General features: G+C 54.6%; 1 protein-coding gene across 2 annotated transcripts in view; it reads right to left on the bottom strand.

The window, feature by feature from the left end:
• Nucleotides 1-6,038, bottom strand: part of NIBAN2 (niban apoptosis regulator 2) — a 51,505-nt gene extending 45,467 nt beyond the window's left edge. The window contains exon 1 of one of the 2 annotated variants that reach the window (XM_060300399.2): nt 5,659-6,038. Coding sequence is in view for 1 of the 2 variants with exons in the window: in XM_030858604.3 (XP_030714464.1) it covers nt 5,659-5,713 (55 nt within the window). In the remaining variant the exon portion in view is untranslated. The remainder of the gene's footprint in view (nt 1-5,658) is intronic. The other variant, XM_030858604.3, reaches the window with a different exon arrangement.
• Between the last annotated feature and the right edge of the window lie 6,676 nt (nt 6,039-12,714).

Genomic DNA, 12,714 nt, shown 5'->3' with positions numbered 1-12,714 from the left:
CGCCGGCAGGAGGGCAGGACTGGCCAAAGGCAGACTTGAGTCCAGCCGAGTAAAGACGGGAGGACAGATGTGTGCAACCCAGTCTCTGACACATGCCGCTCTTCCCACTCGGCCCCTGCCACCAACCTGCTCGGCCCCGCACCCCTAACCACTGGCCTGTAAAATGCTGGGGAGGGAGGCGGAGGGTGCAGATGCAGAGAAACAAAGGAAGGCTTGGCACAGAGTAAGTGCTCCGTTAAGCGATGGCTAATCTTACAGGTTCAGAGCCGGGAGCAGTGCAGTCCATCAACTACCATCCTCAGGCAGGAGACAAATCAGTGGACTCCCTGCAGGCTGCAGGCTGGGGAAGCGGCAGGACCTACGTGGTCACACCCAGACGCCACGGGCATCAGTCCGTGTCCCCAGCTCACCGGCAGCTCCTCTGAGCAGGCTCCCAAAGAAAGATGCTCAGCGGTGTCCGGGCCTCCCAGGAACGGGCCTTCCTTGAAATGTCCAGGTTGGTGGAAGCAGGCTGGGGGGAGGGGAGGGGGCGTAGGGCAAGAGGATGAGTCTGTCTTCAGCAGGGAAGCTGACGAGAGCGGGAAAGGAAACAAACACAGTGACTCAGTTTGCCCCTGAAAACCACCTCTTTGGTCACAGTGGAGCATGGCAACGTCCTACATTAGGGGAAAGGCTAAGAAAAATGTCTGCATGGACGGCCTCAGGTGGAACAGATGTAGCTTTGGAGGACGCTTCCAGGGAGGGTCTGATGACCTGGGAGCGGTGTTTACTATGAATTGTTTAGTGCAAGGAGCGAGGCACAAACTGAGTCATGGCCTCAGCGACGTGTAAAACACAGAAGGGAAATACCACGAAAGAATAAAGTTATTGCAGGATGGTGGTGAGTGACTCCTAACCCTCGCTCCTCAGGCGGCAGGAAGGGAGGCCCATGGCCCAGTTTGGGTTTAGAAAGGTCTCTGGCAGCGTGTGTGGGAAGGATGGAGGGGTGAGATGGGAGGCAGCTCTGAGCAGGCGAGTCCGGAGCTCAGGCCCCAGCAGTGGGAAAGGAACAGACAAGTGGAGGCTGGATGGAGGGGGAGGGCAGGGTCAACGCCAACAAAAGCACGTTATGTAAGACGACACAAGAGCAGGGCAGAATCCCCAGACGCTTTACCCCCAGGGGCTGACCCAGACCTTGGCTAAGGGCAGCAGCGAAGGGGGTGGTGGTGGAGCACTGCTTCCGGCAGATGCCGGGCTCCCTGAAAAGCCCACGGCTGCATCCAGGAAGCCACACACCTGGGTGGGGGGGTGGCCAAAGGCAGACCCTCCACCCCTAAACTCCTGGGACCTTCAACCACTGCCCGAATGAGGAAAGGCAGTTTTTTAAAATCAACTTGGAGGAAAGATATTAATTATTCTGTTCAATAAATTAAAAAGATACCCCCTTTTTCATATCTGATTGTCAAAAGGGGTGATAATACTTGGTACTGAAGTACCACATGCTGTCAGGAGAGAGTGTCAAACGTTTACAGCCTTTTCAGAGGCTCTGTGTCAACACATCAAAACGTGACCCAGGAGTTCCATTTTGAGGCCACTCTGACACCGGAACCTGGTGCAGGATATGTGCAAGGAGGTTCAGGCAGCACCGTGATTACTAGCAAAACACTGGAAACAACCCAACGTCGGTTAACAGGGGTCTGGGTAAATAAACCTTGCCACGCACAGAAAGAAACCCACCCACAGAAGAAGGCAGACTCACGTGTTCTGACATGGAAGGGTATCCACAATATACTGAGTGAAACGAGTCAAACCACAGAAACATATAATTGCACCTCTTTTTATAAAGAGTTAAATGTGTATGTACACAGATGGGCGTTTGGAAACAGTGACACACCAATCTTGAGGGATTTCTTCTGGGCAGTGGGATTGAAGGGAGGGAAGATGGAAGAGCTCTGCTTTTTTCATTTTCCACTCCCACATTGCTTGCGTGTGTGTTACTTTTGCAATCAGACGACATTAGCAGTGTTGCCTAGAGTTGGGAAGGACTGAGGGGGAAGCGAGGGTGACTACTAATGGGTGGAGAGTTTCTCTGATGGGTGACGTAATGTTCTAAAATCGATTGTGGGGAAGGTTGCACAACTGTGTGAATATACAAAAAAACCATTGAATGGTACACTTTAAGTGGGTGAATTGGCTGGCAGGTGAATTGCATTTCAATAAAGCTGGTATTTAAAAAAAGAATTAGCAAGGGGAAAGGTGAGGCCGGCAGAAGGGAGGAGCACAGGCCCTGGCAAACTTCTGTACTAGCGCTCTCGGGTAATAAACCTTAAGGGCACTGTGTGTATGTGTGTGTGCCGGGGGGGGGGGGGGGGGGCGGTTCCTTGGCCCCCACAATTTCATCTTGATCAACAGAATTTCTGGAGCAATGATTGAGTCTTTCAAGTCCGTCCTTGAGGCAGAGCCCCCATCCCCCTGACCCACACCAAGCAGGGCCAGGTTTCCTGCTAAGGGCACGGCACCCAGCCCCTACTTGCATACCTCGAGCAACAGTGAGCTCACTCCCTCACCTGCTCCATCCTGGTTTACGTGGCTCAGACCATATGCAAAGAACCCCTCTTACAGCACTGATAGAAGCCAGTGGGCGCTTCCACTCTTGTTCTTGTCCTGGCCTCTGTGCCAGGTAGAAGGTGTGAGTTGGCCTAACCCTACCCCCCACCTCTCCACGTCTTAGTTCTTTCCTTGTCATATGGGTCCTCCCCTCACTGCTCTCTGGACCCACGCCAGATAGCCCACAGCCATCTCACACATATGCCAACACAGAAGGTAATCAAGGTTTCTAAAAACCCAGGTGGATTCTTGCATCCCAGAAACCAGCATCAACCCTGACCCCAGGGACTGGACAAACCTCAGAGAAACAGGACCTAAACCACAGCTACAGTTGCTTGCTTCAAACTCCAAACACCTGGTCACTCTCAAGAACAGAGAGTAAAGAACAAACTCAATAATAATGGCAGTTGTTTGCTAAGTACTTACTATGCCCCAAGCACTGGGCCAGGTTTCATTATTCCCATTCTACAGATAAGAACACTTGAGATTCAGATTCTGGCCCAAGGTCATGCCAGTTAACATGCTGTGGAGTCAGTGTTGGGACCTTGAGGGGCTCAAATCTGAGGAGATTTGTGGGGAAACTTTGGGATGGTTAGGCCCTCAGAGCTGGAAGGGACTATGGCCCACAGGGAAGACACCCTTTCAGTCACAGTAAGAAACAGACTGAAGAGAGTTAAGTAAGCGGCTGCCTTAGGTTACGCAGGCCTCCTGGCTCCCAGGCCAGGGTTCTTCCTCCACACAAACTCCCTCATGAAAGAAGGAAGAGAATCATCCTGCCACTAGCCCCACGGGGCCGCTGGTGTGAGAACAAGCCCCTGCTCGCCAGGAGCTTTGAAATCTCAGGATGAAAGACGCCGTGATGGCAGAACAGCACCACGGCAGGAGCGCGCCTGACCCCTGCCAGGACTTGCAGGCTGGCACTCACCTGCTCACCTCCTCAAGGCGGGTGCAAATCTCGGGAAGCCACTGGCCAAGCCACAGAACCCAACCAGGAACAGGCCTCGGAGCTCAGAGCACAGCTGACTTCGCTATGGGGCGGCCCTGGGTCCCTGGGTCGGAAGGGCTCTGGAATTTTAATTGTCCTGCGGGAAAGTGCTAGCTGCTCTAGCTGCTCCGTGGGGGGGTGAGGACAATGCGAGGATCGCTGGAGGGGGCAAAGCACACCCCCATTCCCCACAACAGAGATATCCAAGGCAGCTCCCTTCTGTGGGAGGGGGCTGGAGGCTCGCTGGTTTCCTCCCCTCCCACTCGGCACTGCAGGAGCCCCCTCAGGTGAGTCTGGACCAGGAATTTGAGGCATTTAAGGAGGGTTATTAATAGCACTGAAGTATTGAGAAGAAAGAGGCCAGCAGGCTCTGAGTGCGCACAGCCCTCTTCCACCAACTTGGCATCCACAAAACAAACCCAGCCCTGTCCAAGAGAGGACACTTCACCTTCTGTGGCCTCAGTCTCCTCTCCTGTGAAGTGGCAGTTCTCAGCCCAGGAGGCGGGAAGAGGGGGAGAGCCAGAGCTGGGTGTGGAGGGAGGAAAAACCCCACCAAAGAAGGCGCAGCACACCCCAACCAGGCCGGGTGAGGGGCCCCAACAGGAGGTCGTGAATGGATGGACTGTTACAGAGGCCCAGGAGGCTGCCACCAACAGGGAGGGGAAAGGAAGACTCCGCCCAGGCCTTCCTCCTCCCAGAGTCCAGGCCTGTCCTACAAGCAAGTATTCCAGGACTTAACCCCCTGCTGGTCTGACGCTGGAGAGGGTCTGACTCATTTCTTCATCACCCTCACCACTGGCCCCGGGCCCAGGCCTGGCACAAAGGGGAATTTCAGGTCGTGAGCCCAGAACCACAGTCACAGGACAAACCTTTGTGCCCAGCTGGGGTGGGAACCCGGCGTTAAGGGACCCCTGGTTTCTGTTCTCCAGGGGTCTGAGTGGCAGAACTCAGCTTCTGAAACTCTAGAGAACTGCAGGACACGTCATGATAAGTGTAGGTGGACACTGTGCTCTGGGTCCACCAGACAGAGAAAGGCAGATTCAACCAAGAGGAACGGCCTCCTCTTTCCATAGGCTTCCCCCTCCATCCTACATGGACCAGCACCCCACGCACTGGGGTCTCCTCTATGCCAGGCTGTGCTAAGCAAGCTATGTGAATTAGCTCACTTAAGTCTATTAATAAGGAAGAAATCATTCACCCCATTTCGAAGAGAAGAAAACTGTGAGGGGCCAGGACATTAGGAGACTTGTCCAAGATCTCATGGCTGGGAAACAGATGCTGGGGTTCCACCCAGGCAGCCTCACGCAGAACTGAGTTTCCCAGGCAGCCAGAGGGTCTCACCCTCTCTCTCCACTCTCTGAGTTTTGGGGAGGAGGAACCCAGGACCCTGCTGCAGTCCCTGGGCTTCCCCAGGGAGGGGGGAGGGGGCAGCTGCCCTTCTGAGAAGTGGCCACTGTGCAGAGACGGCTGAAGGAGGGGGCTGAGGAGGCTGGGCTCCGGTCCTGACCAGCCCCCTAAACAAGCTGGCAGCAGAAGCACCCTGCTGTGCCGGAGTCCAAGGACAGGGATTCTGACCCACCGCTCCTGTGTATCCCATCTATCCTAAGCCCACTCCCCAGGCTCAGTCTCAGGCCTTGATGGGCCAATCCCCTAGAAGCCTCGGCCACGTGTACTGGGGCTGGGGCCAGGGCGAGTGGGGGACTCGGACAGCTAGGGAAGGTCAGGACACGCTGGCCGAGTGGGCCTGGACCGCTTCCGGGCGGGGATACCCAAGGTTAAGGGGAGGCTGCGACCCCTCCCATAGCTCGACTGCGGTAGTGAGTTGGGGGATCCGACGAGACCGGGCTCCAAAGGGTGGGTGGGAGTTCGAGTCCCCCCAGGAGGGGGAAGGGCGGCCTCAGAAGGGGCCGGGAAGGGGCGCTCAGACGTAGAAGAAACAAGCTTGGACAACAGTCTTGGTCCCCCAGCCACTCCCGCCCTGCCCGGGGCCTGACTCTCCCGAGACCCCAGCAGGCTGGCCGGGATGGAGGCGTGGCCGGGGGCTCCCCGCCGGACCCCCTGCGCGCGCTGCGCTGCGCGGTACTCACCTGCGATGTGCTGGCGCCTGGCGTCGTCCAGGTGCGTGGACAGCACGTCCCCCATGGTGCGTAAAAGCCGCGGCCCGATCCGGCCGCCGCCTGCCGCTGCCCGCGCTGCTCAGACGGGCGCCACTGGCGCCATGGAGCCGACCAGCCCTGCTCCCGCCGCTCCTGCCGCCCCTGGCTGCGGCCTCGCCCGGCTCGCGCTTCGGCTCTAGCAGCGTCAGTCCGCGGACCGCCTCCGCCTCGCGCCCCAGCCCGTGGCCCAGCAGCCCTACCGCGCCCGCCCCGCCCCGCCAGGCCACGCCCCCGGAGCTGAGCCCCGCCCCCTCGTCGGTGGCTGGCAGGCTGGCGGGCTGGCGGGCTGGCGGGCTGGCTGGCGGGCGGGGCAGGGGGCCGGGGATGCCGGGACCGCCCGCAAGACGGAAACAAAGAGAAGGTCGGAGAAAGGGAGACCGAGGAGAGACGCAGAGGGAGGCGCACCGGACCGTGATCAAAACGAAGAAAGAGATGGGGCTGGTGGGGGCATCGGAAAGGACGGGAGTGTCTGGGGGGCTCCAGCCTGAGTGTCACCCCCTCCCCGACCCGCTTGGGAAGAGAATCACGCCGAGGAGGACGTAGGGGACCGGTAGGCGACGCCTAGGCGCACTCCTCCCGCCCCTGCTCCCCTGCCCCCAGCCCCGCCCGCCGCCGCCAGCCCTCAGGAAGTTCCCTGGCCTTGATCCGACCTGCCCCAGAAGGTGTGCCCTCCTGTCTTGCACAATAGTGCAGGGAAAAGGGAGGTGGCAGGCAAGGCTCCGGCCCAAAGGCACCCCTGGTCCCAGTGCCAGGCGGACATTCTTCAGGCTCGGCATATGGGTACTTCAGTTGGGAAGTGGTTTGTGAGACAGGGCAAGTTAGAAATAGAAAAAAAAAAAGTACTTTACAGTTTGTAAAAGACTCAGATTCAAAACCCACGGACCAGCATGGACTTTGGGTACCGGGCCTGCGGGGCTGGGCATTGATTGGGTCACATGTAGCAGGGGAATGTGTTTCAATTCTACCCACACTATCCCCCAAGCCGGTAGGGGAGACAGGTTAACCCCTGGGATCCCCAAATCATGGACTGGGGTAGCAGAGGTCATCCTTTGGCCGCTGATGCTCAGACCTCCTGTACTGCATAGCAAGAGTGACCCAGTTTCTGCTTGCTTACTCCAGTGACTGAGTACTTAACTTGTCAGCGTGCCCCACCCTGTAATTGGACAGCTCTTATTGTAAGTGTGACATAGGCAGAAAATGATGGTAATAAAAATTAACTTTACTGAGCACGGGTGCTTCAGTCCTGTCAACGCCACAGAAGGTAAGTTTGAAGTTGACTAATGTGATCCAGGCCAGTGGCCTGTTAGGAACCGGGCCACACAGCAGGAGGTGAGCGGCGGGGGAGCGAACGAAGCTTCATCTGCTGCTCCCCGTCACTCACATTACTTCCTGAACCATCACTGCCATTACCACCTGAACCATCGCACCACCCTGCCAAGTCCGTGGAAAAATTGTCTTCCACGAAACCGGTCCCTGGTGCCAAAAATGTTGGGGACCGCTGATCTAGGCACTGTTCATGTGTTCAGTGATACATGCCTGCTCGCTAGGCCCTCTGCAAGACGCTGGGGATGAAAAGAGAGGATGCAAGTTGTCCTACCTGCTCTGGGACCCAGGACAAGTGGCATTATTGCGAACCTCAGTTTCCTCATCCGTCAACTGAGGATAATGATGCTTTGTTGTGAGGATTAAATGAGATAGCAGAGTGATTAGCACAGCACCTGGCACACGATGGGTCATCTCAGTAGACAGAACCCACCATTCTACTATTCATTACAGTCCCTGCCCTCGAGAGCATAGAGAAACTGGAGGAAGGAACAGAACATTCTGTCTTGAGGAAAATCACAGAAGGAGTAGTGCCAGAACTACAAGTTGGAAAAACCAGAATTTTGACAGCAGATACTGAGGAACAGCATTCCAGGGAGTGGGGAAAGCACAGGCAGAGGCACAGGCTTTGAAGAGCAGAATGTGTTCACGCAGCAGAAAACTATCAGGTGGAGTTGAAGTCCAGCTGGCAGAGATTATTAGTTTCCTTCTACAGACAGAAACTGAGGCCCAGAGAGGGAAAGTGACTTGCCAAGGTCACACAGCAAGGTGGAGGCAGAACCCAGCCAGAGGCCAAGTCAGCTGACACCCAGCGTCTGGTTCTCTTTGAGCCACCAGTGGTGCCGCTAGCCTTATTTCCTTTTTCCCATGGCCCAAACTATAGGGACTGGAAAGGCCTGCTCTGCTCTGGGAAGTGGGTAGGTGGAGGTAGCTGACATCTGAACACCGCAGGGCATCGCCTCAGCTGGCCTGGAGGCCTGGGCCATTTGGGGTAGAGGTGGGGCCACAAGCCAGCCTTTTGCCAGGCTCCATGGTGCACACAGGCCTGTGAGCCTGGAGCACCCACACACTTCCCAGCGTGCCAGGCCCCTAGCCCAGAGGGCTCTCCCTCTTGGCTTTGAAGACCCTCTGTCACATGTCACCACCTAGCCTTTCTGAGCACCCATGGCCTCACATGTGAGACAAACAAGATCGTAGTAGTGGAAAGGCATTGTAAACATGTGAATAGCTCTCCCCAGACCTTAGGGCCAGTCCTCTCTAATTCAAGATTAGTTCAATTCACACACATAAAAATGTAGCAGGGTAGAGGGGAATTGACCGCAAAAAAACTCAGGGCCAAAATTTTGAGATGAATGGAAACGGTCTTTGCCTTGACGGTTACACAGGTGTACATATTTGTCAAAACTCATCAAACTATACAACTTAAAGGGGGTGCATTTGATTGTATGTAAATTCTACTTCAATAAAGTTGATTTAAAAATGAAAAACAGGGGGGCTTCCCTGGTGGCACAGTGGTTGAGAATCTGCCTGCCAATGCAGGGGACATGGGTTCGAGCCCTGGTCTGGGAAGATCCCACATGCCGCGGGGCAACTAGGCCCGTGAGCCACAATTACTGAGCCTGCGCGTCTGGAGCTTGTGCTCCACAAGAGAGGCCGCGAGGCCACGATAGTGAGAGGCCCGCGCACGGCGATGAAGAGTAGCCCCCGCTTGCCACAACTAGGGAAAGCCCTCGCACAGAAACGAAGACCCAACACAGCCAAAAATAAATAAATTAATTAATAAACTCCTACCCCCAACATCTTCTTAAAAAAAAAAAAAAAAGAAAAACAGGGACTTCCCTGGTGATGCAGTGGTTGGGAGTCCGCCTGCCAATGCAGGGGACATGGGTACAAGCCCTGGTCCGGGAAGGTCCCACGTGCCACAGAGCAACTAAGCCCGTGCACCACAACTACTGAAGCCCGCGCGCCTAGAGCCAGTGCTCCACAACAAGAGAAGCCTGCGCACCGTACCGAAGAGTAGTCCCCGCTCGCCGCAACTAGAGAAAGCCCGCACACAGCAACAAAGACCCAACGCAGCCAAAACATAAATAAATAAAATTTTTTTAAAATAATAAAAACATAAAAATGAAAAACGGAGTTCCCTGGTGCCCTAGTGGTTAGGATTCCGGGCTTTCACTGCCTGTGGCCCTGGTCGAGGAACTGAGATCCCGCAAGCCGCAGAGCAGGGCCAAAAAAATTAAATAAATTTTAAAAATAAAAATGAAAAACAAATATACGGAGCACCTGCTACGTCAGGCGCTATTGTAGGTGTTGGGGGTACATCAGTAAACAAGATAGTTAAGATCCCTGTGCTCACAGAGCTGGAGGGAGAAAGATAATAAACAAATAAGATGGCTTCAGGGAGTGCTAAGCATTAAGATGATATAATAGGACCAGGGGATGGAGTGACAGGTGTGGGGGGTGCCACCTAGGAAGGTGATCTGGGAGGGCCTCTCGGAGGAGGTGACACTTTGAGACCTGATTGGCAAGAAGTCTGCTCCGTGAAGACCCAGGTATAGCTACCATTTATGGAGTGGGTACCACATCCAGGTATCACACCAGACGTTCCCCGCCTCATCTCACAGGGTCCTCGCAACTACTTTGTTGGAAGAATCACCAATTGTGAGGATTTTTAAAAGATGGTATTCCATTGTATGCACTTAGCAATCCTTATTTAAACACTAGATAGATAGGTGGGCATGGAGAGGTCATGCCAGGTAAAGGTGACAGTGTGAGAAAAGGCAAGGGTGACGAGTCCTTATGGGCCCCAGGGCCTGAGGGCTATTCCCAGACTCCTGCAGGGAAGAAGAGAGAGGGTCCTCTGCCATGGATGGGTGGGACGAGATGGGAGTCTCCCCAAGCATCCAGAACATGGGGTTTTTAACTTTATTCTGGGAAGATCGTAAAATTCTTTAAAAGTTCTCAACTCGGGGCTTCCCTGGTGGTGCAGTGGTTGAGAGTCCACCTGCCTATGCAGGGGACACGGGTTCATGCCCCGGTCCGGGAAGTTCCCACATGCCGCAGAGCGGCTGCGCTTGTGAGCCATGGCCGCTGAGCCTGCGCGTCTGGAGCCTGTGCTCCGCATACCGCAAAAAAAAAAAAAAAAAGTTCTCAACTCTCCACTATAAGGTAATAAATCAGACGAGGCCAGTTATGATCTTTGGGTGGGGGAAGAATTATTTCTTTTTTAAAGGAAAGAAAAATGATTATAGTCATCAGCACCATATGAGGAAGAGGAAAGGGTCCCAGGAAGTTAGACATCAGGAGAGTTTCTCAACTCTAAAAGGTTGGGAACCCCCGCCCTTATACTTGAGGCTGTTTCAGTGTTCAGTTTTTAGTTTTGAATAAAGAATCTTTTCATACATTCTTTGGCTATTTGTGGGTGGTTATTATTATTCATATCCTCTGCTTTTCTATTGGAAGGTCTATCTTTTTTCTTATTAACTTTTAAGAGCTCTTTCTATAGGAAGGATTTCTCAACTCTGCAAGGCAGGGGCAGGTTGTGGCGGGGGGCAGTGTCTCTGCTCTTTTTCTAGGGCTCTGGGTGCCATCTCTATCCACCAGGCTCTCCCACACCCTTTCTTTGGCCCAGGCCCCAGAACCTGGTGGAAGATAACAGGCATGTGGACAAAGGATAGGAATGGTCCAGATCTGGAGCAGAGAGGGAAAGTTCCCCCCCACCCCCACCCCCACCCCGGCCAACATGCTGGGCCTGCCTTCCCCCCCACCACGCCGCCCCCACCCCCACCCCCCGCCAGGCCAAGGATGCCACCTACAGACCCTGATTCATCAGTCCTTCAGGAAGTGGCTTCCGCCAAGCTGCCTTCCTGCAGGGCTGCCCCACCCCATCCCACCCTAAAGCACATTTAGAAAGAAGAACCCAAAGGTGAAGAATAAGAATACTTTACTTTGAAAGGGAGAGTCCAGAAGATCAGAGCCAGAGTTTGGACAAAGGCCTGGAGAAGGGAAGGGATTTGCCCCAGAACATATAGCTGGGCCCAGGCCAGGCTCCTTCCTGGTCTGGTAAGAAGGGGGAGGTCCCTTCCTTGCCCTGTTAGTCCCTCTCCCTCCCAGCTGGCTCTGAGCCCCAACTCTTCCCTCCCCACAAACCTGTCGGACCTGAAATAGCCCAGGAGAAAAAAAACAAACACCTCTGGTAAACAACAGGGAGTGTGAGTGAATCAGGATCTTGTTTTTAAGGAATATCATGTGTCCACCACTGTTTATCCAGTTGGCATGGCCCGTTGTTCGTTGTTCGGAAGGGACCCTGGCACCCCGCCCAGACCTCCCCTCTTTATTAACTGTTGGGTGATGGAAGGAGATGCAGCTCGCAGTCCGTTCCATCTGTCACCTGGCCTCCGGCAGCTAAAGTCCTTTCTTGCTCCTCTGGTGGCCAGCTCCCCCGCCACACCCAAGTCCAGGCCCCCGTGACTACCAACCTGGTTGAATGCCCAGCCCTTTCGGCCTCCTTGCCTCCAGCCTCCCATTTGTTCCTTGCTGGGCAGCCAGCTGGATTCGAAAACACAAAGATGACCATGCCATTCCCCTGCTTCAGACCTTTTGTGTCTGGGACTTCCCTGGCGGTCCAGTGGCTAAGACTCCACGCTTCCACTGCAAGGGGCGCAGGTTCGATCCCCGTTTGGGGAACTAAGATCCCGCTCCTGCAAGCCACGCGGCCAAAAATAAAACCTGTGGCTCCCACTGTCCTGGAGATAAAGTCAGACCCTAACCATGGCATTTAGGGCTCCTGCCAGCATCTCTTCTGTCCCTCCGCCCTCCTCTTGCTGTACTGACTTTTCACATCCTCAACCTAGCCATGGTCTATCCTACGTCACAGCTTCCACACACACTGATTCCCTTTCTCCGTTTTGCCCCACCCTGCACCGTTCATTCTTCAGACCTCAGCTAAAACGACCCTTCAGCTCCCCACCTCTCCCACTGCCCCATACTCCCTCCGTCACAGTCACAGTCAGCACATTCATGATTATTTTGTGTGTGATTACTCATTTAAATAGCTCTTCCTCTTTGAGGACAGGGAATGTCCTCGTTCAACACAACATCCCTAGTGTCAGACATAATGGTAGCTTGGGTGAGTCGTGGGCACTGGAGGGGAATGTGACGGTGGGCACCCACCTGGTCCCTGGGACTCAGCAGGCTTGTTCATAGACTTGCCTATGTGCATGCCTGCCGTGGCCACACCCACTTCACTCCCCATTTGATAGCCTGGTTCTTTCTACAGAGTCTCTGCTTGCCTTCCTCCAGAAACGGGTGCTTACCACCTCCACCGGTCATGACTCCCAGTTGGACCCAACAGCACCAAAGTCGGATAAGGGGGTGTTGAAGTGCCAGCAAATAGGCAGGGAGTGAGAAATAATAACTAGATGATGAAGACCATGGGAATGAAATGGGAATGAAAGCTCCCATTCATTGCAGGCACCCAGCTCTGGGCTTTATACCCTCTGCCTCATTGAACCTTCACTACAGTTCTGTCAAGGAGGCCCTTTGAGGGGACGCTCATCTTAAAGGAAAGAGAATTCAGTCTCAGTGAGGTGAAGTGACCTATCCAAGGTCACACAACAAGTAAGAGGTAAAGATAGGGCCCACACACGGCTCTGCCAGTGTCAG

This window comes from Globicephala melas, chromosome 6 (assembly GCF_963455315.2).
Source record: "Globicephala melas chromosome 6, mGloMel1.2, whole genome shotgun sequence".
Lineage (NCBI taxonomy): Eukaryota > Metazoa > Chordata > Mammalia > Artiodactyla > Delphinidae > Globicephala > Globicephala melas.
This window is presented reverse-complemented; position numbering and strand designations above follow the sequence as displayed.